At 35.7% G+C, this 27,360-nt stretch overlaps 1 protein-coding gene across 1 annotated transcript in view; it reads left to right on the forward strand.

The window, feature by feature from the left end:
* The window catches only part of MCU (mitochondrial calcium uniporter), a gene marked incomplete at its 5' end in the record, with an annotated part of 179,731 nt that overhangs the window by 113,071 nt on the left and 39,300 nt on the right, over positions 1-27,360 (forward strand). The window contains one exon of the mRNA XM_010852264.1: positions 18,030-18,099. Coding sequence (XP_010850566.1) covers positions 18,030-18,099 — 70 coding nt within the window. The remainder of the gene's footprint in view (positions 1-18,029; positions 18,100-27,360) is intronic.

Below are 27,360 nucleotides of genomic sequence, written 5' to 3' on the forward strand. Positions count from 1 at the left end.
GGAGGGATTGGGGGCAGGAGGAGAAGGGGACGGCGGAGGATGAGATGGCTGGATGGCATCACTGACTCGATGGACGTGAGTCTGGGTGAACTCCGGGAGTTGGTGATGGACAGGGAAGCCTGGCGTACTGCGATTCATGGGGTCGCAAAGAGTCGGACACGACTGAGCAACTGAACTAAACTAAACTAAACTAAATATTCCATTGTGTATGTGTATTACAGCTTCTTTATCTATTCATCTCTCGATGATCACCTAGGTTGCTTCCGTGTCCAAGCTATTGTAAATAGTGCTGTAGTAAACATTAGGGTATGTGTCTTTTTCAGTTCTGGTTTCCTCAGGGTGTATGCCTAGTAGTGGGATTGCTGGGTCATATGGTAGTTTTATTCCTAGTTTTTTAAGGAATCTCCATACTATCTTCCAAAGTGGCTATCAGTTCAATTCAGTTCAGTTGCTCAGTCATGTCTGACTCTTTGTGACCCCATGGACTGCAGCACCCCAGGCTTGGCTCGATTTACATTTCCACCAACAGTGTAAAGAGGGTTCCCTTTACTCCACACCCTCTTCAGCATTTATTGTTTGTAGATTTTTTAAAATGATAGCCATTCTGACTGGTGTAAGGTGATATCTCACAGTAGTTTTGATTTGTATTTCTCTGATAATGAACAGTGTTGAGTATCATTTCAGGTGTTTATTAGCCATCTGTATGTCTTCTTTGGAGAAATGTCTGTTTAGGTCTTTGGCTCACTTTTTCTTTGGATTGTTTGCTTTTCTGATATTGAGTTGTATGAGCTGCTTGTATATTTTGGAAATTAATTGTTTGTAGGTTGTTTCATTTGGTTTTATTTTCTACAATTCTGAAGGTTGTTTTTTCACCTTGTTTATAGTTTCCTTTCATGTCCGGGTTCTGAACATGAAATCTGTCTTTTTATCAAAAGGAAACAAGCATGCTTTTCTGTTTGACTTTAACTCCACAGTGTTTATGGAAGCAGTTTATTCTGTTTGGAAAGTTCTTCACAACAGTTTCTTGAATCAACATATTTCTTTGCAGGAGTAGATGCATTTTCTTTGCTTCTTTCCAGTCAAACAAGAAACAAAGTTAAGCCCTTTAATTGTCACCCAAAATTGTCAGCTCTAACTCAGTGATATTAAAAGCCTCTGGCAACACCATATTCAACAACTGTAGATACTTGGCCATTTTCAAATGCACATTGAACAGTTTCCAAAATTGACTGTAAACAAGACCATAAAACAAGTTTTGGAAGATTCAACATTGTTTAATGATCTCTTTTCCCTAAGAAACAATAAGAAAAGTAAGAAACAATCTTGTGAAATGTTTTATTTAATCTAATATCCAGAATTTGGGGGTATCCTGTATCCACTGTTATTACTCAGAGCCTCCTACATAAATCGTGGCATCAGAAATTTCTTTTAGAACTTTGTGCTAGAAAATATTTTGCCTTTCCTGACAAGTTGTTATGATTTCTCTCTACTATTATTGAGAATTATCACTGATTGTGCTGTCTTTTTGTCTTGGGGGCTAAGAAGCCATAATAGTTTTTTATTGTTGCCCAATGGCAACCCACTCCAGTACTCTTGCCTGGGAAATCCCATGGACGGAGGAGCCTGGTAGGCTGCAGTCCATGCGGTCGATAAGAGTCAGACACGACTGAGCTACTTCACTTTCACTTTTCACTTTCATGCACTGGAGAAGGAAATGGCAACCCACCCCAGTGTTCTTGCCTGGAGAATCCCAGGGACAGGGGAGCCTGGTAGGCTGCTGTCTATGGGGTCATACAGAGTTGGATACGACTGACGTGACTTAGCAGCAGCAGCAAGAAGTTACAACAAACTTCATGGCTTAAAACAACAGAAATTTATTATCTTATATAGTTAAGTAGGTTAGAAGTCCAGTACAAGTCTCAATGGGCTAAAACCAAGGCGTCAGCAAGTCTGCATTTCTTTATGGAGGCTCCAGGGGAGAACCCGTTTCCTTGCCTTTTCCAGCTTCAGAAGCTACCTGCTTGCCATGACTCTCTTTTCTCTAGTGACACTGGGGAGAGTCCTTCTTGGTCTTTGTCAAACTGGCATCTCTCTGCTTCTCTGTAGCCACATCTTCTTCTAACCATTTGAAAGTCCCTTTGATACCATTGGTTCTCTCCAGGATAATCTCCTATTCTAAACTCAGTTTATTGGCAACCTTAATCCCATCGGGAACCATAATTTCCCTTTGCCAGTAATATGCCCACAAAATCCAGAGATTGGGACATAGACATTGTGCATGAGGAGATTGTTATTCTGGTTGCCACAGAGACTTAAAGCTAAATATGGAACTTAATTTAGCATCTGTTTGATGAGCCACATAAAAACTTCTTTTAATCTCAGTTTTTGTTTTCTAATATTTTTCTTTTCCTTGGTCTTGGTTTTTTAATTTCAACTTCAGATTAAAAAAAAAATTTGCCACCATTTTATGGAGTGATTGTGTTGTTGTTCCCTCAAATTCTTTGTAGAACGGACGAAGAATAAATAAAGTATTTTGAAAACTTAGACCTTGTACATGTTTAGAAGATGGAGAGGATGCTAGTGGGCAGTGGTAAGGGCCTATCTTGTATATAGGTAAGGATCTGCCAGTCTCTCAGTCTCAGTCTTAACTGTGTAAAGTTGTGATCAGAACTGTTAATTAAGATAGCACTGTTTACAATAGCCGAGACATGGAAACAACTTAAATGTCTATCAACAGATGAATGGATAAAGAAGATGTGTACAGGCATTAAAAGGAATGAAATAATGCCATTTGCAGCAACATGGATAGACCTAGAGATTATCATACTAAGCAAAATAAGTGAGAACGAGAAAGACAAATATCAGATGATATCACTTACATATGGAATCTAAAATATGACATATAGGAACATCTGAGAAACAAAACAGATTCACAGACATAGAGAACAGACTTGTGGTTGCAAGGGGGAGGGGTTTGGGAGAGGGAAGGATTGGGAGTTTGAGATTAGGAGATGCAAACTATTATGCATAGGATGGGTAAATAACAAAGTCCGACTGTATAGCAGAGGCAACTGTATTCAATATCCTGTAATAAACCATAATGGAAAATGAATATGAAAAAAATTATATATATATGACTGAGTCACTTTGCTATACAGCAGAAATTAAACAGAACATTGTAAATCAACTATGCTATGCTATGCTGTCACTTCAGTCGTGTCCGACTCTGTGTGACCCCATAGACGGCAGCCCATCAGGCTCCCCTGTCCCTGAGATTCTCCAGGCAAGAACACTGGAGAATTTCCTTCTCCAATGCATGAAAGTGAAAAGTGAAAGTGAAGTTGCTCAGTTGTGTCTGACTCCCAGCGACCCCATGGACTGCAGCCTACCAGGCTCCTCCATCCATGGGATTTTCCAGGCAAGAGTACTGGAGTGGGGTGCCATTGCCTTCTCCAAAAATCAACTATACTTAAATAAAAAAAAATGTTTTAAAAGTATTGTTAGCTAAGAGATTGGCCCCCATGTGATCCCTAAACAGATGGAGAGATCAGCTGGAGTCAGAGTGGGCTGAAGACTATTCTGAGTTGAGTGTTTTCAGTTTGAATTATATATGAAAATCATCTTCACTTTCATATTAGGTCTTATTACCCTTTGTACTGCCCGAATACCTTTAATGACTACTATTCTTTTGTATTAATTTTAAGAAATGTATTTATTATTTGAAGCTATACTCTGGGACAGCTTCGTAACAATATTTTTAAAAATCAAGAAAATTAAAATAAATCTTCACTAAAGATAATAAAAGGAGGAAAGTTTATCCAAATCTGTATATCTATATGAGGCCAAAGTGCTAAGAACAAATAAGACTTATGAGTGTTTTAAAATTTCCAATTAGTTGAAGCTGGATTTGTTGTTCTTGTAATACTCTTGTTGGATAAAGTCTGGAAGGAATGAAGGGAAAATACTAGTCAGCTAGTACATGATTCTTTTGCTCATATTCCAGATTGAGATTGACTATTAAGCAGGACAACTACATTGGGAATGTAGGCAGCATGTTTATTTTGTTTTTAATTGGGTACAATAACTTATTATAAATGAAAAAGGAATTCTTAAACAAAATAGCTGTTTTCCTCTTACTTGTTCATTTTATGTTTTGGTCTTCTTAAGTGTATTATACTTACATAACACATGGGAGGGTAGAGAGTGATTTTTATAGCAGCTGTTAGGTCCCTCTCATTGCAGAGGAATAAAAAGGGTCTGTAGTTATTTATACTTGTGAGTGGTAGCTACATTCTTTTTCATTATTAGCTGAAACTAGAATAAAAATGAAAATCACAGAAGGCTTACTTCTGGTTTGAAATCATTTACTTCATTAATACAAGAAAGACGTGACACAACTTCTCACTACTACTTCTTTTCCCCCGTTTATTTTATCCTAAGCTAAGAAAAGAATAAAGCAAATCTGTTAACTAAAAGGCAAATTATAGAATCAATATGGGAGTATAAGTTGCTGAAATTTTGTATATAATGATATTTATCCCCTTTCTATCCTAGCTTTTCTCTTGCATTTTAAAGGTTTCAGAAAAATAAATCTGCTATACTTTACTTTAAAAAAGAGAGACGATAACAACAAGATATTTGGGGGTCAGTACATATTCAGTTCAGTTCAGTCGCTCAGTCATGTCCAACTCTTTGTGACCCCGTGAATTGCAGCACGCGAGGCCTCCCTGTCCATCACCAACTCCCGGATTATTATTATTATTTTGCCACATTTGCTTTATCTCTCTCTCTTTACACACACCTGTGGATATATGTACACACACTCACTATTATTTATTATTTTCTGATTTATTTGACAGTGTCAGGCATCATAATCCTTTACCTCTTAATGTTTCAATCATGTTTTTCCTAAGAATGATATTATTCTCCTGCTCTGGTTCAAAATACAGAATCTGATTTTACTTTTTCATGACTCCTGTCTATTACCTGTGTTTTATTGGCATTTAAGAACAAAGGAAGCAGTGAGGGGAATTATTAATAGTAGCCACCCACTTCCCAAGTTATTCACCACTGTGCATCTTTCAGAAACCAAGTGTCAAAATGAAAAATAGAGATTGATTTTCAAACCTCAACAAAGTAATTGATGGACAAGACTCCTGTAGCATTAAAGTAAGCCAAATTTCTTAAGATAGTACATGCAGTTGAGTCATTTCCCCAAATACCTATTAGTATTTATTTTCCATATATTCATAGAATTTTAGAGTTGAAAGAGCCCTGCAGTATATGTTGTATAACTCATTCATTTTATGGATAAGAAGAGCTAAAATTTAAGGTTATATACTAGAGATTAGAATCTGACTTTTCAAACTCTTAATATTCTTTCTTTTATGTCATGTTGCCTCCCTTTATGCTTATGCTGGGGTCTTGATAAATAAGAAAGGTAAAGTGTCCTAACCAATGTATCCCTTGAATCTCATCTGAATGATTCCAGCAGTGCTTCTCTTGTCATGTTGTTATAATGCAAATTATGATGAGTAAGTCTGAGATGGGGCTTGAGAATGTACATTTCTAACATATTCCTCTGATGCTGATGCCACAGATTCATGAACTACATGTTGAGTAGCAGTTGTTTAGAACCAGCTCAGAAACCTCATAGCCCCTGGGCATCAGCAAAGTACAAAAAACTAAAAAATACTTCTGTTATATAAAGCATAAAGAATAATATAACTAACACCTTTTTCCTTATCATCAAGCTAAAATAAAATACTTATTAAAAAAAGTTCTTGTTTTCCTAACTTCTATGCTACATTAGAGAAGGGAGTTTTATCCCAATACATTAATTTATAAATGCATCTACCTATTTCCCTAACATTGGTTTATACTGAGACTCTACAGACTTTAATGGTATTTTAGAAGGAAATATTAATTCAGGGGATGAGAAGAACCATAGCCAAATTGAACTGTGAATCAAAAAACACAACCAGTGAAGTTCTATTTTTACTCTCAATTCAAAGATCTTTTAAACCATCTATGTTTATTCATTTAACAAATACTTATTGAGAGTTCACACTCCCATGTAGTTTACATGCTGATTTCATTCCTTTATATCTAAGTCTGTATACTGCTTTGAATTATCTAAATGATTATCACGAGGTACAAATGCTAGATTTTATGGGACAGTGAGTTCTTTAAGGGTTTTGCATTTGGATTTTTTGTTGTTGTTTAAAAAATACTTAGTGGCCATCTCAATACAACATGGAATACATTTGTACTTATAGCAGCTAAAAATAAAATAGACATTTCATATATATGAAGAAACTGGCACTCTGAGTATCTCCCAAAATTCTTATAGAAATTATAATTCCTTATTACTTGGATTAGTTTAGCAGTAATATAACAAGGCAAAGTCATAAAAATGTTAAGGAAACTGAAATATAAGGAAGAAGACAACTCAATTAGATAAATATTTATTAAGCTTCTGCTTTCTCCTCATGTAGAGGGGTAGAGTACCAACATATAAAGAAAGGAAGGCAGTCTTCAGGGTGATCATTACTCTGAAAGGGAGGCAGGCAGCTAAACAGGTAATTAGAATACAATGTGACAAATGAAAACAGATATGGACAAAATCTAGGAGCAGTGCAGGAAAGTTGTAGAGGAAATAGAATTAGAGAATGTAATATATTTTTTAAATGATTAAAGAAACAATTCAGAATTTCTGTAAAAGAAAATGGATAGATAACATAGAATCCAGATGAAAGGTATAAAAGTGTTCAGTATAAAATTCAACTTTGCTCTTTGAAAATTCATCATAAAATATTAGATAAAATAATAATTGTAAAAACAGTATGATATAGTGGAGCCACGGTTTTTACTTTTCTTATGAGTGTAGGTTCTTAATAAATAGAAGGAAAGGAACAAAATAGAAAAGAACTTCCCAGTTCTCTGTGGGGAAGGGAGATTGTCACTTAAGAAAAGCAGAAATGCCTTCATATCATTAACGTGTCTGTCTTGAGATCCAAGAGAGTAAAACTGCATCCATTAAGGAAAATGTAGCAACCATCAGGGTGTAAGCACATTCTGAGTGTAGGTGTAGAATTGCCTCCTATACTAGGGGTTTTGACTACACAGTGAAATTTTAGCAGATATTAGAGTCTAGTTCTTAATCAGTATAAACTATAGGTTGTAATTTTGGGGTGATACCAAAATCTTAAATAGAAACATTGTTTATCAATTAATTCATACTAAATTAACTTAATAAGTAGTGATATACTAGAAATTCTGGTAATATTTTCAAGTTTAGAACCTAGATATGTATTTCAAAAGCTAACTTAATATAATGAGCGTTTTTTAATTGAATTTCTTTAAAACTTTTTTTTTTTTTTTGCTTGTGCTGTGAGGCAGGTGGGATATTAGTTCCCCAACCAGGAATCAAACCCACAGCCCCTGCATTGGAAATGTGGAGTCTTAACCACTGGACCACCAGAGAAGACTGAGCAGTTCTTGATACCATTAAAAAATGTGGTGTGTGTTAGTCACTCAGTCGTTTCCAACTCTTTGTGACCACATGGACTGTAGCCTGCCCAGCTCCTCTGTCCATGGCAAGAATACTGGAGTGGGTTGATATTTGTATTTACTTGGATTTAAAAATGACCTTTATGTCAATTCATATTATGTTGAATGATATGATATACAAATAGTTATGTTTAAGGTTTGAATGCTCTGATTATTTTAGTCTATTGTTAGATCAGTAGTGAAGATTTGGGACTAAGTGCCTTTATATACATGTATGCTATTATCTGGGCTTCCAAGGTGGCGTTAGTGTAAAGAACCCGCCTGCAGTGCAGGAGATGTAAGAGATACAGGTTCGATCCCTGGGTCAGAAAGATCTCCTAGAGGAGGGCATGGCAACCCACTTCAATATTCTTGCCTGGAGACTCCCGTGGACTGAGGACCCCGGCAGGCTACAGTCCGTAGGATCGCAAAGAGCTGGACACGACTGAGGCAACTTAGCACACATGCACACGTTATTCTTTAAGTGTATCTTTATATACATTTGACCCTCAAAGCACTATGAGCTGTTGAACAAGTATAGCTTTTTAAATACCTTATTGATAATTTGGAAGCTAGATTTGATTTCCTAATTAGAAAACTGATGTTAAAAGATACAATGAAAGCCTTTCATATTGCCTTGTTTTGTAGATGTGAAATTCTTTTGAAGGTCAAAGGTATATAAATTGAATCATGACTTTCAATATGAAGAACAATATATTGTAATGGGGAAATGTTGTCAACGTTATAATAAAATGTTGGAACCATTTAAAATACCATATTCAATGACAAATAATTTTCTAATATTAAACTGTATTATGTAATTTAGCTTACAGAATATAATTACCACTTTCACTTAAACTGTATCAGAAACTTTGCTTCCTTGGTGAGTTATTGAGAGAAGAATAAAATATGCCCTGTAACCCATTAAATGTTTTTAATAGTGCTTTCTGAAGAGGTTTTCTTTAAACCTTCAGATTTCTAGCTTTAACATCACAAGGTGTTATATTGTATGGATCTCTGTAAAAGGAAATGGCAACCCACTCCAGTACTGTTGCCTAGGAAATCCCATGGACAGAGGAGCCTGGTGGGCTACAGTCCGTGGGGTTACAGAAGAGTCAGACATGACTTAGTGGTTGAACAACAACAATCTCTTTGTTTAGAGATAGTTGTGACTTTTGAAATGTGTTAAATTTATTAAATTCTTGTAAATAAGAGGCATTTAAAGAGATTGATTTGAGATTTTTTTTCTGTGCAGGTGGCAGGGGGTTGAGGAGTTTCTTTTGGCCACACCACATGGCATGTTGAATCTTAGTTCCCAGACAAGGGATCGAACCCAGCCCCCCACACTAGAAGCACAGAATCTTAACTGTTGGGCCTCCATGGAGGTCCCTGTTCAGAATTTATATTTCTGAATGTCTTAAAATTTTCGTAGAATGTTGGTCATTCAAAGATTGTCATAGTTTTACTTTTATTTATCCTTAAGTGAAATCAGCCTTGTGAAATAGTTTTGTTGTCATTGCTGTTTTTATTTAACAACTGGGGAAACTGCGACTTGGGGGTCAAATCAAGATTTCAGCTGGCCCCAACTCTTTTAACTGCAGCATTTCCTCCTATATCAGATCTTGAGGATTTGAAGTCTCATTTTACTATATATACTAAAATAGTCAGAAATTATTGGCGATGCAGTGCTTCAGCGGTTTTATTATATCAAGGATATGGATAAAAACTGATGCCAAAGTGTAGACACTGTTATAGGTGTGCCTTGCTTTGTTGTTGTTTAGTCCGAAGTCGTGTCTGACTTTTTGTGACCCCTGGACTATGGCCCACCAGGCTCCTCTGTCCATGGGATTTCCCAGGCAAGAATACTGGAGTGGGTTGCCATTTCCTTCTCCAAGGAATCCTCCCATCCCAGGGGTGTCTTGCTTTAGAACAACTAAAATACTTTTACACTGTTAATCCTAGTATACTTGTAGGCACTGGATTTTAGAGGTATGGAAAAGTTGTTGAAACCTGGGTACTCTGATCTTAAAGAAAAGAGACTTTATTTGACATATCTAAACTCATGATAATAGTGAGGCTATTTATAACTTGGTTTTAGCCATGGATAAGTATGTGTGTGTGTGTGTGTATATATATATATATATATATATATATAGTTATTCCATCTTAAGCTTTTTGACATAACTAATATAGTATTTTTTTATATAGTTTGACACAGGTAACAAATATTTGCTTCCTAATGAAATTAGGTCCCAAGATTTTTATAAATAAAGGGAACTGGGTTAATATGGAAGTACCTTTTTCCTCTTTCTTTTTTCCTCTCTTTATTTCTTCTGTTTCCCAGCTTCTGCTTTAATGTCCAACTGACTGAATATTTATTGGTTATTGACAGGATATTTAGACTTGACAGTCTTCCTCAGTTGCTGGCAGGAATATGTTGCTAAGTTTGCTCTTCTGAACAATGAATGGTACATGTAGGAGAATCGCATAACTCATGATAGAACTAAAGGATTTGAAAGTTAGTTTTGACGTGAATTTAGTAATTTGCTCTAGGGTCATGGAATATATTTTTATCATTCTAAAATTTGATTTTTAAAATTATCTTAAGTCTTATGACTTGGGAAAATAAAGTTATAGTATCTTGTCGTTGGACTCTAACTTAATAATGCTAGCATTTTTCTTTTCCTGGGGTTAGGATTTAAGGGTGATGGTTATAATACCAGGGTAGATGTTACACCTTCCTTTAGTTTCACTAGAAGCCCCTGTTTTTCCTAAAGGTTCTCAAAATACTTATCAAAGGTACAGACTGTTTCATACCAAAGATGTAAACTTGTGTTTTCTTTTCAAGGGACCGTGTTGGCACCACATCACTGTGTTTATTTGGCATCGATTGCTTAGAGGTTTACTTTTTCTCTGATGATTCTGCTCATTCTGAATATTTACTTTCTTAACCTTAATCTTGTTCTCTGCCTATGAAATTTAAATATGTGAATAATCCATGCTATTTACCTGAGTGTTTTTCTTTTTTTAAGTTTTTGACATATTTTTAAAACATTCAGCACAAATCAAATATTTATTAAACTCTTCCTATTTTCTTGTGATTTATTAAGAATATACAGTTTAAACAGCAACATATATTCAATCTAGAAGAGACATGAAATACAGTTTAGAATACCAATGCCTCTTTGGTCTTGAATCCTTTTATTTTTTTTTTGTCTTTGTTTTGCTTTTGTTTGTTGTTGTTATTGTTGCCATATTTCAAAGAAAAAAGGCAACAACAAAATCTGTTTTGTTCCCAGTGTCCTTATTAGACTATAGGCTATCAAAAGGTTTAAACAAAAAAAAGGGCCTATATGTGTGTGTGAACACTTAAAAAGTAATATTGTGTAATTGTCAGTGTCATTATAGAAGCGATTGGGAAGGACTTTGGGACAGTGAACTCTCTCAAAACAGTGCAGGTGGGCTTCTACAGCAAAGGTCAGCAAACATTTTCTTAAAGGGCCGTATGATAAATATTTGGGGCTTTGTGGGCCATATGGTCTCTGTTGCAACTACCCAACTCTCCGGCAACTGCACAGCTACTCAGTTCTTCAGTCGTAGTGTCAAAGTGGGTGAATGAGCGCTAGATAGTAAGTAAATAATGAGTTTGGTTGTGTTCTAGTAAAACTTCATTTGCAAAAGCAGGTGGATAAACAGCCATGTTTTTATTTAGTTCTCTGCCTCACAAACACATCATTTATTATTGTTGATAATCTTTAAAATAGAGTACTTCCTGTTTTAAAATGGCCTAGAAGATGTATACTGAAATATTTTCAGGTAAAGCAGTATGATGTTTGGAATTTCCTTTAAGATACTCTGTTGAAAAAACTGGGTGGATGTAGATGAACCAGGTTTGACAAAATTTTGGTAAATACAGAAGCAGGTGATGGGTGAATGGAAGAAATTCACCATGCCATGTTTTCTACTTCTGTGTAAGTTTGAAAAAGTTCATATTAAAAAGTTACCACTTGAATAAATGATGGCCCAATAAAGGGCAGCATTTCTCCCTCACTTGGGGGAAGGAGAATAAGAAACAGAAATATAAGCTCCATCTTCAGTACAACCAGAGAGATCTCTGCAATCCCAAAGCACAGTATATGAAGAACGACTGCAGATCTGCTGCTGCTGCTGCTAAGTCGCTTCAGTCGTGTCCGACTCTGTGCGACCCCATAGACGGCAGCCCACCAGGCTCCCCCATCCCTGGGATTCACCAGGCAAGAACACTGGAGTGGGTTGCCATTTCCTTCTCCAGTGCATGAAAGTGAAAAGTGAAAGTGAAGTTGCTCAGTTGTGTCCGACTCTTAGCTACCCCATGGACTGCAGCCCACCAGGCCCCTCTGTCCATGGGATTTTCCAGGCAAGAGTACTGGAGTGGGGTACCATTACCTTCTCCGACTGCAGATCTAGTGAAGGTCAAATAAATGAGTGAGAAGACTTCAAGAGAGGATGCCTGTGGGATGGTTGCAGATCTCCAACAAAGCTGAAAGAGGATTCTTCAAAATATTGGCTGCCCTCAGACTTCTCCAAAGTAGCAGTGATCACTCACACTTTACCATGAAGTCCTCAAAGAAAGATTAATTTAGGAATCTTATGCCAGTCCAAATAATCATTCAGTATAAATGCAAAGACAAACATTTTTTAACATGCCAACATTTAGAGAGTTTAGCTCTCATGAGTCCTGCCTCTATAAGATGAAGTTCAGCCAACCAAGAAATGAAAGGGAAAATAACATTTAAAGTATTGGTAGTATACATAGAGTCCACTGATCTATAAAATTAAGACTAAAACAAATGTGAAGATTAGATTTTGCTGAGCAGAGTATGAATATTTAAAACTTTGACAGTGTAGTAATGATATAACTAACAAAAGCTGGAAGGGTACAGGACAGAACTGATGTAAAGTAGTGAAACTCCAGTTTAACAAGCTGTGAAAATACGTCATTTAAAATCAACAAATCCAAGATGAATTGAGAGAGTAAGATTGACATATATACACTACATGTGTAAAATAGGTAGCTGTTGGGAACCTGCTGTATAGCACAGGGAACTCAGCTTGGTACTTTGTGATGTCCTGGAGGTGTGAAATAGTGGGGTGGGAGGGAGGTTCAAGACAGAGGGGATGTATGTATACATATAGCTGATTCACTTCATTGTACAACAGAAACTAACACAACATCGTAAAGCAGTTACACTCCAATTAAAAAAAATCAGTTCAATAAAAGAAAAACGTGGAGTTGAGGGGAATTATCTGGAGAAACAGTATTCTAAGTAGAGGAATAGCTATTACAAAGGTCCTAGAATAAAGTAGAGCTGGTACATACAACATATAGCTGGTACAATAGTCATTCAGTATAAAGGTGAAGACAAACATTTTTTAACATGCCAACATTTAGGGAATTTAGCTCTCATGAGTCCTACCTTTATAAGATGAAGTTCAGCCAATCAAGAAATGAAAGGGAAAACCACAGTTAAAGTATTGGTAGTGTGCATAGAAAAGAGCCTAAGGGCTAAAGCAGAATGATTGAGAGGCAGAATGGTAGACAGTGAAGTCAGAAATAATGGTGGTGGTTTAGTCACTAATTTGGGTGCAGCTCTTGCAACACCCAAGACTGTAACCCACCAGGCTCCTCTGTCCATGAGATTTCCTAGGCAAGAATACTGGTGTAGGTTGCCATTTCCGTCTCCACGGGTCTTCCTGACCCAGAGATAGAATCCATGTCTCCTACATTGCAGGCAGTCTCCTGCTCTGCAGGTAGATTCTTTACCTCTGAGCCACCAGGGAAGCCCAGAGAGATAACAGAGTATTAGATAATATTGGGCCTTAAAGGTAGTTAAAAGAACTTAGATCTTACTCTAAAATAACTACTAATACAAAAAAAACTTCCCATATTAATATTACTAATAGAAGTACACATGTAACTAAAACAAAGCAAACACAAATTGTTTAGTAAACTTTTTAAGAAGAAAGACCAACAATAAAGACAACAAACAAAAATTTTATGACATAAAGTTTGATGACTGAAAGATTAAATATGTTATATTAATAAATATAAATAGGCTAAACTTCTCATTTAAAAAATCCCAGATTAGATCACAAAGAAAACTAGAGTCATTCCTAAAACAAAGAAACTCAGGAAAAATCTGAATGAAGAAAACCTGAAGATATTCTGAGAAAAACAGACTAAAATAGAAAGACAAGTTTCTTGAGTGAAAAGACTCAAAAATCAAAATAGATGTCAAAATCAAAAATAGATGTCAGTTTCCTTTTGTTAATCCATGGAGTTAATAAGATCTCAACTTCAAAACAAACAAACAAAAATCCCTAACATTTTATTGAGCGCTTACTCTATGCCAGGCTCTTTCTAAATGCTTTATGTGTGTTTATCATTTTGTCTTCATGGCAACTTTATGTGGTAACTACTAGTATTACACTCTGTCCATTTTTCAGTGAAAACTGAGGCACAAAGAAGCTAATGAACTTGCAAAGGCTGCAGTTAGAGTTACATTACAGACTCTTAACTCAGGGCTAATTATAAATTCTATGCTCTTAATCCCAATGCAGTGTTACTTTTGAAGCTGATTGGTGTCATGAGTGTGTGTGTGTCTTTGTGCATATGTGTGTAAATAAAAATACTGACTCTGAAGTAAATATGGAGATACAAATAAGCAAAAATAGCAAGGAAAATTCTTAAAGGAAAGTAATAAGGGAAAATACCTCACCCTGCTAGATGTAAAAATATAAAGGTAGAATGTTAAAACGGCAGCTCTCTCTGTAAAGAATCTGCCTGCAGCGCAGGAGACCTGCATTCTATTCCTGGGTCAGGCAGATCCCCTGGAGAAGGAAATGGCCACCCACTCCAGTATTCTCGCCTGGAAAATTGTATGGACAGATGAGCCTGTAGTCCATGGGGTTGCAGAAGTCGGGCATGACTTAATGACTAAATAGCCACTAGAGCATGAACATACAGATCATTGGACAGAAGAAGATCCAAATTGATGTAGGTATTTGGGGAATTATAAAGGTAGCATTTAAAATAAGAGGGAAAATGAATTATTAAATATAAGGGATAGCTATGTTATCATTAGAGGTAAGTTGGATTGCTACTTCTTAACTGACTAAAATTAATTCCTAATGAATCAAAGATTTAAACCTGAGAAGATAGAGGCCATGGAAGAATTTTATAATATTCTCAAAGTAGGGAAACCTGCTAGAGAAAGCAATGGCAACCCACTCCAGTACTCTTGCCTGGAAAATCCCATGGACGGAGGGGCCTGGTGGGCTGCAGTCCATGGGGTCGCTAGGAATCGGGTCGGACACGACTGAGCGACTTCACTTTCACGCGTTGGAGGAGGAAATGGCAACCCACTCCAGTGTTCTTGCCTGGAGAATCCCAGGGACGGGGGAGCCTGGTGGGCTTCCGTCTATGGGGTCTCATAGAGTCAGACACGACTGAAGCGACTTAGCAGCAGCAGCAGCAGCAGGGAAACCTGCTAAGATACATGACACAGGCCCCTTAAACCACACAGAAAAGATTGAAAAGTTTGACTCTTAAAACATGAAAATTGTGTTCTTACAAAAACACCATTAACAAAGTAAAAATAAAAACAAGGAAATTTTTATAACCAATTGGTAATTTTCTTAATATTTAAAGACTTTCTACAAAATAATATTCGAGACCAAGATTGAGATTCAAAAAATGGCAAAAGATGTAAATACTTTGTGCATAGGAAAACAAATACAACTAACTCTTAGATTAAAATATGTATAAATTATCACTCAATACAAAACAAATGTAAATTACAGTTGTGGTGAAATACTGTTCGCCTGCAATATTGGCAACATAACAAAGTTTAATAATAGCCCATTGTTTAGGAGGGCATAGAGACCACATACTCATTTAGAGAATTAGAGTATATTTGATAGGTATGTGAATTCATATAACCTCCATGAAAAACAATTTGGTAATAGCTTTCAAAAGTTGAAGAGCACATATCTTTAACCTAGCACTTTCTCTTGAAGTATTTTGTTCTTGGATATCTGTGCCCACATGTAAGGATATTCATTCAAGTATCATGCTCATGTTTAGTTGCTTCAGTTGTGTCTGACTCCATGGGATTCTCCAGGCAAGAATACTAGAGTGGGTTGCCATGCCTCCTCCAGGGGATCTTCCTGACCCAGGGATTGAACCCAGGTCTCCTGCATTGCAGTCAGGTTCTTTCCCATCTCAGTCATCAGGGAGAATCAAGTATCATGTGTCTATTGACAGACAACCTTTTATTATTACAATGTATTAAAGAGACAAATGACTAATGAGACTGTAGCATGCTACCATTTGCATTTTTAAAAATCTCCACAAATGCTTAGACATACCCACACACTTATATATATATATATAATAGTGTCTGATAGACTATCTGGATTTAACCAGTTACCTCTGGAGAGGAGAACTGAGCAGCTGAGCCACAAGGATGGGAGGAAGACCAACATTTTGTGTAAAATAATTAATTTTTTTATTTATTTTTTTCTTCTTTTGAATTTTGTATCATAGACTTGCTTTTTCTGGTCTAACTAAATAAGATAACTTAAACATTTTAAATAAAAGCATCTTGTTAAACGATAGCTAAACATCATAAGAATTGATACTTTCTAATTGGGGTGCTGGAGAAGACTCTTGAGTCCCTTGGACAGCAAGGAGATCAAATCTGTCACTCCTAAAGGAAATCAATCCTGAATATTTATTGGAAGGACTGATGCTGAAGCCAAAGCTCCAATACTTTGGCCCCCTGATGCAAAGAGCTGACTCATTGGAAAAGACCCTGATGCTAGGAAAAATTGAGGGCAGGAGGAGAGAAGAGCTGCAGCAGAAGATGAAATGGATCACCGACTCAATGGACATGAACTTGAGCAAACTCCAGGAGATAGTGAAGGACAGGGAAGCCTGATGTGCTGCAGTCCACAGGGTCGCAAAGAGTTTGATACAACTTAGATACTGCACAGCAACAAAGCATCCTAAAGTTAGAGTTGAGCCAGATGAGACCTACAGAGGACGAGATCCAGGCCCTGTGTATTTTGTATAAAACATGGTTAGCACTATTGAGGCCTGGGTTCTAATCTTGATTCTGATATGTGGCTCTTTGTAAGTCACTTTCCCTCTTTGAGTCTCAGTTTTCTCATTTGTAGAATGAGTTTGGACTCATCTTCTTTTTCAAAACATCTTTATGGAGCTAAGGATTCTGTGGTCCCCATTAAAAGTGTTGAAGCAAAGGATTAGGATTGTAGGATTTCCCAGCACACCTGTATTTAACCAGCGCCTTCTTGGATCTCTGACTAAAATTAAGTTTAACTAAATATTTTGAAACAAAAAAAATCTGAAAGTAGCAGTCTACACTAAAGTTGTTACGTATATTAACTTAAAGATTCTCAATGACGGCATCAAAACATGAATGTGTAATGAGCAGCTGTGAAGTCTCAAGTGATTTAAGTGGTTTTTTCATTTTTAGAAAACAGTCTTGCATTCTGCATGTTTTCTTAAGCTGGTAAGAAGTAGGAATTTATGATACTAACTTGAAAGATGTGTGTTATACATCATAGTCTTGTTAGGTATCCATTGGCTTAGAGTCCTAAATGACTTTTGTTTGGATTCTTAGAGTGGAATATAATATCTGGCTCTGAGGCTAATATGTTGGTTTTTAGTCCATTAAAGTATTCTTTTCTTCCTCCTTTAATACTTTTTGAAGCTAGGAAATTAAAAGGTACAAGGGAATAAATTAAGCATTTAGCAAGTCAGAAATGTATTCAGTAATCTTTCTGAAACTTAGTTTAATTGTGAGAGCCTGAATTCTAAACCTAAATCCACAATGACACTACTCTTTGAGGAAGTAGTAAAGGTGGGTATTAGTGTGAGTTCCTTCCAATATTCAGAAGATGGTAACGATTAAAGACTCCAGGAGTGAAGTTGCCTGACCAAATTAAAACGAAAAAAGGCGAGTAAACAGAAAGACTAGATGTCTACCCAATAACAGTAGAGTAGTGATATAGCTATTTAATAACTGTCTTATACCTAGTAAAAGACATAAAGGAAATCCAGGTCTAAAAACTAGTAAGAGGAACAAGAAACAAAATTTTGTTTAGACTTGACAGTGCTTAAAACCAGTATTAGGTGTTTAAAAAACTAGATGAAAACAGTTTGTATGGGGGTGTGTGTGTGTGTAAATGTGTTTGTATGAAATCTTGAAATAAACTAAAATGCATCACTAACACCTTAGGATGAAAAGAGTTTGAGAGACTTTTCCTTTATCTGGATTTTTAAACTTTTCCACTAAAGAATACATATTATATGAATGATTTAAAAGCTTTATTTATTTATTACACTCATACACATATGCATAAAACATTTGTTGTGTGCCCTGACGATGGATGTGTCTTTTTGTATTTTCTAGGTACACCAGAGGCTCTCTTCTTGGCCTAATTTGGGAGTTGTTTATTGCAGTACTGTTGTGCCCTCTGATGGTGAGTTATGGCAAATTGTTTTAATGTCCAGTGCTTTTTTTTTTTTTTCCCTTTCTCACTGTTTCCCATTCTCAGATTGACATACAAATTTATTTTTCTTAAAAAATAGGCCAGAATCAAAACAATTGGAGAGTTTCAATAAAGAGAGAATTTCTCCAGTATAAACATATTGTTCATAGTGATGAATCCTCTCAGCTTTTGCTGAAGCGTTTCACTTAGAAACTTCTTGTTTTTATAGTATTCTCTAAAATTGTTAAATATTTGGTGTCAGTATCAATAATTATATATTCATTAAGTTATATATATTCAGTGATAACTAAGTCACATTCCAACAGGACTCTTGTACCAGTTTTATTATGATATTCAGTGGCGAATAATTTGAACTAGTGATTTTATATTGAAATTTTTATTATTAATTCTATCATGTAATACAGTTACTATTATCCAGTGTACCAATCTGTATGCGCTACATGCTGTGCTTAGTCGCTCAGTCATGTCCGACTCTTTGCAATCCCTGCACTGTAGCCCACCAGGCTCCTCTATCCGTGGAGATTCTCCAGGCAAGAGTACTGGGGTCAGTTTCCATGTCTTTCAATAATTTAACAATAGTAAAGTTGTACTGGTGTGTCTGGCTGAATGTTATCCCAGGACATAAATGCTAGTATGTTGACTCTATGTTGTATGAGGGGTTGAAGACAATATTTTTACAAAGGTAAAATGATACATACTTTTGAAAAAAAGAGTTGCTCCCCAAATTCCTACGAATACTATTGTCCTTCTTAAGAAAATCAACTTGTATTACTTACCAAGAAACAGAAGCAGAAAATTATTTGATTTAATGAAATTTGTTGTCCTTTCTACTCTCAATTTATGTACCTTTCTGGTTTAGTACTTCTAAATTAATCTTACTTTAGGCTGGTATAGCGTATAAGAAAACTGCTTAACGCACAGCTACTTCAGCAGAATTTAGCCACCAATAGTAAACATCTCTCCCATCATTCATTCTTCACTACTGTCACGGCTACTGGGTCATGTTCTATTAATATATCAAATGAGGGCTTGATCCTCTTTTTTTAAAAAAAGTGCAAAATCCAAAATACTACATTATATACCTGGTGGACTATAGTCCAGGGGGTCGCAAAGAGTCGGACAAGACTGAGCACACACACACAAACAATATTATATGTATATATAAAATATATACTGCCTCTCAGTAATTGCCTATTAATTCTGTTGTTTGACAAAATGTTCTGGTTATGACTATGATAGCTGTTGTAAAATATAGAGTATCTTAAATGTTTAACCTCCCTACCAAAGCAATCTAAAAGGTTCTCAATTTTCCTGTGTCATAAATACTTTTGAGGATCTGGTAAAAGCTTTACATTCTCTCTCTAGAAGAAAATTTTACATACACATAGGCAATGTTACATATAATTTCTTAGTGATACAGGCTCTCTCAACCCAACTCACGGAATCCCTGGTCTCATGAACCTCAACTCAAGAACTGCTTTGGCCACATTGTGCACATGTGTGCACGCACATCCCTGTACCCAGGCCCACGGTCCTTTTCATGAGAGGCAATATGCTTAGAGGTGGTGTTTAGCTTTGTAATCAAGATTTGCATCCCAATTTTCACTTTTAAGCCATGGTTTAATCTTAGACAAAGTAATTGCCTTCTTAAAACCTCCTGCCTCATTATTACATAGTAATAATTACTACCTCCAAGAGAAAAATGTACTTATCCAACAAAAACTCTTATTGTATAAAGAGTGGTGTGTGTGGTAGTGTTAAAAACCTTAATCAAAACAATGTGATTTAGGGCTTCTCATTTTAATTTTTCTATGCCCCAGATCCTCCTTTGTAAAATGACTATCTGAAAATTTTATAACTGTATGGTTTATAGCCTATTTAAAGGCTTTCAAAACTTTCAGGGGTTCCCCTTCATAGTAATGAAAATTAAGGATTAAGGATGAGAACAATTCTGCTATAGACAGGGTTGACTATATAATTTATCACCCAACCCAGGACACTTTTTAGAATACATTGAGGACAACCAGAGTTGTCCTGACGGTTTTAAATGCAGTAAGCCAGGACATGTCTTCACTGTAGGTAAGTTGAGTAAGAGCAAGAAGAAAGTCTCCCTAGCTGCCTTCATTTCTCTGTCCAGAAATAGGCTACTTAATTAGCCTTGTATTGAGAGCCGTGATAGGAAGAAATGTTATTTTGTAGTTAACAAAAAATATAAAATTTCCTTACAAAAATTGTTTGAGGACAATTAATTTTAGCAATAAACAGTTATAAAAATTCCTGTTTAATAATAAACAATCATCTGTTTAGCCCAGATATAGATAATATATATAAATTCTTAACCTAAGTAACTAGATATAGGCCCTAGTTTTTTTTCTTTGTTTTTTTGTCCCATTACTTTTTAAAAAGCTTTATTTATGTATATTTTATGTACCATAAAATTCACCTATCATCATGTAAGCATAATAACAATCCAGCTTTAGACTATTTCCTTACCCCTAAAAGTTCTGTTCCTGTTTTGCAACCAGTCCCTGCTCCTACCCTGAGCCTTAGGCAAACACTAATCTGCTTTCTCTCTCTGTAGTTAAACCTTTTTTTAAATGTCATATAAATGGACTCATTCAATATGTAGTCTTTTGCATCTAGCCTCTTTTACATATCCTAATGCTTTTGCGGTTTATCCATACTGTATCATGGTTTGAAGTTCTTTGTTTGTATTGCTGAGTAGAATTCTAATATATGGAAATAAACAAAATACACATTTTGTTTTTTCATTCACCACATGAAAAACATTTGGATTGTTTTCCATTTTGGACTATTAAGAGTAATACTGTTATCAACATTTGCTTATAAGTCTTTGTATGGATATATGTTTTTATATCTCTTGAGTAGATATTAGGAGTGGGATGTCTGGGTCATATGGTAAGTATATCTGTAATTTCTTTATTGAAGTATAGTTGATTTACACTGTTCCATGTGTACAGCAAAGTGATTCAGTTATACATACATATATATATTATTTTCAGATTTTTCCTATTATATGTTGTTATAGATACTGAATATAGTTCCCAGTGCTGTTCAGTATGTCCTTGGTTTTTTTATGTACTTTATATATGGTAGTTTGTATCTCTTAATTGCAAATTCCCAATTTATCCTTCCCCCTCTTTCCCCTTGGGTGCAAGTGTGTTTTCTATATCTGAGTTCATTTCTATTGTGTAAATAAGTTCATTTGCATTTTTTTAGACTCCACATATAAATGATATCATACAATATTTGTCTTTGTCTGACTTACTTCACTTAGTACAATAATCTCTAGATCCATCCATGTTACTACAAATGGCATTGTTTAAACTTTTTATGGCTGAGTAATACTCTATTATTTATGTATGTGTATATATAAATATACACCACATCTTCTTTATCCACTCATCTGTTGGTGAATATTTAGGTTGGTTCCACGTCTTGGCTATTGTGAACAGTGCTGCAGTGAACACTGGGGTGCATGTATCTTTTCAAATTAGAGTTTTCATTTTTTCCATATATATGCTCAGTGGTAGGGTTGCTAGAACTTATGGAAACTCTATTTTACTTTTTTAAGGACCACCTTAATGTTCTCCATAGCCGATGCGCCAGTTTACATTTGCACTAACAGTGTAGGAGGTTTCTTTTCTCTATACCCGCTCCAGCATTTATTATTTATAGATTTTTTGATGATGGCCATTCTCACCAGTGTGAGGTGGTACCTCGTTGTAGTTTTCATTTGCATTTCTCTAATAATTAGTGATGTTGAGCATCTTTACATGTGCTTCTTGGCCATCTGTATGTCTTCTTTGGAGAAATGCCTATTTAGGTCTTCTGCCCATTTTTTTTTTTATTGGGTTGGGGTTTTTTTGGTATTGAGGTATACAAGCTGTTTGCATATTATGGAAATTGAGCCCATTTTGGTCAATTTGTTTGCAGATATTTTCTCCCATTTTGTACATTGTCCTTTTTGTTTTGTTTATGATTTCCTTTGCTGTGCAAAATTTTAATTAGATCCCATTTGTTTATTTTTGTTTTTAGTACTCCAGGAGGTGGATACAAAAAAATATTGCTGTGATTTATGTCAAAGAGTGTTCTGCCTAAATTTTACTCTAGGAGTTTTATAGTATCTGATCTTTGGATATTTCATCCATTTTGAGTTTAATTTTGTATACTGAGTTAGAGAGTGTTCTAATTTTACTCTCTTACATGTAGTTGCTCAGTTTTCCCAGCACCACTTATTGAAGAGACTGTCTTTTCTCCATCGTATTCTTGCCTCCTTTGTCATAGATAAATTGACCGTAAGTGTGTGGGTTTATTTCTGTACCTGCTTTCCTGTTCCATTGATCTATATGTCTCTTTTTGCGCCAGTACATACTGTTTTGATGACTGTGACTTTGTAGTATAGTCTGAAGTCAGGGAGCATGATTCTTCTAGCTCCATTCTTCTTTCTCAAGATTGTTTTTGGCTTTTCAGAGTCTTTTGTGTTTCCCTACAAATTAAAGACTTTTCTTCCAGTTCCGCGAAAAATGTCACTGGTGATTTGACAGGGATTGCATTGAATTTGTACATTGCCTTGGGTAATATGGTCAAACAATGTTGATTCTTCCAGTCTAAGAACACAGCTTATCAGTACAACTGCTTGTGTGGTCTTCAGTTTCTTTCATCATGTACTTAACTTTTTAAGAAACTGCAAAACTGTTTTCCAAAGTGGCTGTCCCACTTTGCATTCCTACCAGCGGTATTTAAGTTTTCCAGTCTCCCTATATCCTCCCCAACACTTGGTATAGTCACACTTTTTAAAAAAATTTATTTATTTTAATTGGAGGCTAATTACTTTACAATATTGTATTGGTTTTGCCATACATCAACATGAATCCACCACGGGTGTACACGTCTTCCCCATCCTGAACCCCCCTCCCATCTCCCTCCCTGTACCATCCCTCTGGGTCATCCCAGTGCACCAGCCCCAAGCATCCTGTATCCTGCATCACACTTCTTGATAATAGACATTCTAGTGGATTTGTAGTACTATTTCATTGAGGTTTTAATTTGCATTTCACTGATGATCAAGATGTTGGGCATCTTTTAATGTACTCATTAACCATTCAAATATGTTCTTCATTGAAGTGCCAAACTTCTTGCCTGTTTAAAAAAATTCACTGTCTTAGTATCGATTTGTATGCATTCTTTGTATATTCCAGAAATTTTCATGTTACTTTTAAAATAATTTTGTGGGAAAGGGTGGATTTTTTAAAATCATATTTTATTATTAATGGCTATTCATATACAGTTGGAAGGAAATTCTGTATTTATTGTCATCATTTATATTGAGGGCATAAACATACCCCACCACTGTCTTTCCTTCTAGCTTTTAAAAACCTAACAACAAAAAGGAAACACAAGTAATAAAATCACAAAAAATGATAGAAACAGAAAACCTCAGTGTTTTAATGTGGGCATGTTTCTCACCAACCTAGATGTGAGGTTGGGAAAGCTGAAACACCTTATTTTGCCATTTTAAAAATATATCCTACAGTTTGAACTTTTTTTTGGTAAGTAGGAGTTTCAGTTTGAAGTACCAAAATATGGTTGAACTTGTTGCATCACAAAAGTCTTTTTGAAGACTTTTATAAAATTGACTTTCACATTGCTAAGAAAAACAACCATGTGAACTTGGAAAGATGTTTAAACTTTTTGTGCTGACAGTATTTAAACTGGGTTAAGTAAATTTATATCACAATTCAGATGATGTCATCCATTCTAGGATTGCTATCATTTATTTCAATATTTTGAGGTAAGTTTTGAGGAAATTGGAGACTATGCCATTTCCCTCCAGAATGTGACTTGGTTAAACTACTGATACTGTTTTAAGGAGTTACTTTCCAATTTTTGTCTGTTAATATACATGTTGATACAAAGAAAAATCCCTTATATGTGGTCTCTTATGGAAATTAGAAAAGCAGTTAACGTTAATGGCTATCACCATCTTTGAAATAGTGTTAAATTTCTTTTCCAAAATAACTACCAGGATTTTTTTTTTTCCTCTAAGAAAGATCTTTGTACTCTGTGAACAGATGGCACATCTTCCAAACTTAGCAACATGTATGCTTTTATGACCTCAGAGAAGAAAGGAGCTCTATCCATTGCAATAATGCATTTGTTTTTTCATTGGCATTGAAGACTTCCACCATCCCTAAAAGAGGCCTTGCCTGCTACCACAGAAGTAGTTAGTATTATGAGAACAATAATTTGTGAGAAAAAGAATAAAAATGTAAATTCTCCTTTGCTAGATTAAACTTTGGATAGGAGTTTTGCTTTTTAAGAGAAGAGAAAGTTTATTACAAGGGAGTGTTTTTAGTTATGTCTTGATTAACTTGGGGGGTATTTGGGCCTTTATGAATGAGCATAATCTTCCAGTTCAAGACCTTACAGTCATTATTTTGGACTTGGTAGAAAACTCATGAACCCTTTTAACCAAGCTGTAGCTCTGAACTAGAAGGAAGTAGACAACCTTGTGAATTTTTCAGCTGCTGGAGAAAGTTTCTCTCTAGGCTAGTCATGAATGGAAAGGTTTGTCAGTTTCTCTGTAAAAATTAGAAAAAACTTAGAGCTCTTGAAGATTACTTCCACTCAGAAACCTTAAAATTGGAACTTGGATTTCCAGTCGTTTCATTATTGATACTGCATCAAAACAGAAAGTGATATAAATTCAATTCTAAGAGTCTTTGAAGAAACCTTAGGTTCCTTACACATGCTTAGCCAAGCATCATCTGGCGAAGTGAACTATGAGAGCTGTGCTACCACATACCTTTCCCAGAGTCTCTGAGTTTTTATAGCTTCTTTTCATCAAAACAGAAAGGCACAACCTTTTTAAATATCAAAGGTAATATTCAAGTTAGCATGTTCCAAAACCAAGCCATTATGTGACTTTCTATTCAAGCCAAACAATACCAGTCTTATAATTGAAATGTCCTTTTATATAGAATTAAAGTTTATTTTCTGTTTTAATTTGTAAGTTTTTATTTCTTTAAAAAAACAGAATGACTGTTATTTGTTTAAAATGAGGAAAAATGCTTCAATTTTTGTTAACATTTATTTTAAAAATATGGCAGTGTACTAGTCTGCTCACTAGTAGTCTCCCATAACAAAATACTGTAGACTGAGTAATTTAAACAACAAAAATTTATTTTCTCACAGTTTTGGAGGCTAGCAGGGTGTCAGCGTGGTTAAGATCTGATCAGAACTCTGTTCCTAGCTGGCACCTTCTCACTGTGTTTCCACCTACTGACCGTGTGGGGGAAGCTCTTACTCTTCATATATAGCCGTTGTGCTATCAGATTAGCACAACAGATTATCAGATTACTTTTATCTTTTCCTTTAACCTTAATTACCTCTGAGTGACCCTATCTCCAGATAGGCACATGGGGAATTAGAGTTTCAAAAGTACAAATTTTGGGAGATCACAATTCAGTCCATAACAGTTAATATGAAGGAAATAATTTTTCAATGCAACAAATGTATCTAAAATTTTTATGTATGAATTGTTTGAATTTTTTCGGGAAATAGGTCTAAGGGGGGAATGAATCCATACCTTCTTCAGGTTATCAAGGAGGTCTGTTATCCAGAAATACCTAGGAACAGGAATTGGTTTATATAATTTATGCTCTTTTTCTCCTTGTTGCCCTCGGTGGAACAAGTGATTTTTGTTCTCTTGGGGGTTAAAGCCTTGACTGGAAATTTTCTCATGGAAATTTGTATGACTTTAGATTTCAGTTTTTTAAGACTGTAGATTTTAGAAAAAGCAAGTCAAACTACCAAGGAAAGCATTTTTCTATATCCTCATTGAATCTTCTCAGCCTCCTTGTGAGTTATTAGAATCTCTGTATTAAAGGTGAATGAGGTAAGGGTATATTCAGTAATGTGCCCATACATTCAAGGTGTCTCCAGTGGTAGAATTTGAGATTTTCAGGAATTGTTTTCAAGTCTGAGATTCCAACATCTATCGTTCTTCTACTGCACTTTACTCTCTGTACTTTAGGATTGTATTCCACTTTACACCGTCCAGAAATTAAAGTGGGCCAAAAGTCAAGGATTAATGAAGTTACTTTCAAAGCAGCATCATGAAAAGAATTATTCTTAAAAAAGAAAAAAATGTTAGGGCACTACATTAAGACAGGATTTTATTTTTACAAAACAATATAAAATATTTAATTCTCAGAATGAATAGATGAAGGATGTGGATGACCTTTTATTTAGCTCAAATGCTTTTAACATCTATGAGAGTTTAATTATCTTCATAAACAGATTTTAAAAGAACCAGATTCAACAAAAGTTATATAGGTTGTTCTACTATTTGTAGACAAAAAAAGATGCACAACTTGAGAGTTGCAAATTAAGTTTTATTTGAGTCAAAATGATATCATGTAAGAAACGAATCGCCAGTCCAGGTTTGATGCAGGATACAGGATGCTTGGGGCTGGTGTACTGGGATGACCCAGAGGGATGGTATGGGGAGGGAGGTGGATTCATGTTGATATATGGCAAAATCAATACAATATTGTAAAGTAATTAGCCTCTAATTAAAATAAATAAATTTAAATTTTAAAAAATAAATATTTAAAAAAAAAGATTCTACTAGTCACAAGGAGCAGATATCGTCCTTTAATGATTTAGTGCTTTTCTAGATATGAAGAGATGCGTGGATTGGAATGATGAAATCAGTTCCTGAAAATATCTATCTAAAGCCCTGTTCCACCAGATTCTCTGGCGCAGAGAGCCTCACTCCACCCTGAACTCCCTCAGCGAGTGTTGAAGGTCAACAGCTGCAGCCTCATAGGCTTCAAACTCAGCAGAGACTGGTGGCAAAAGCCCTTGTTGTTGTTCGTTACTATCGATGCTCTTTGTTGTCGTTGTTATTGTTCTTCAGTCATTGCTAAGTCATGTCTGACTCTTTTGCAGCCCCATGGACTGCAGCATGCCAGGCCTCTTGGCAAGTGCCAATTTGTAATTGACATATTTAACATAAGACCAATTATGTGTGTCAGGTGCTCAGCCATGTCTGACTCTGTGACCCCATGGACTGTAGCCCATCAGGCTTCTCTCTCCATGGGGTTTTCCAGGCAAGAATACTAGAGAGGGTTGCCATTTCCTTCTCCAGGGGATTTTCCTGATCCAGGGTTCAAATCTGGGTCTCCAACATTGCAGGCAGAT

The sequence above is a fragment of the Bison bison genome, unplaced genomic scaffold (genome assembly GCF_000754665.1).
Source record: "Bison bison bison isolate TAMUID 2011002044 unplaced genomic scaffold, Bison_UMD1.0 scf7180017864309, whole genome shotgun sequence".
NCBI classification, from domain to species: Eukaryota; Metazoa; Chordata; class Mammalia; order Artiodactyla; family Bovidae; genus Bison; species Bison bison.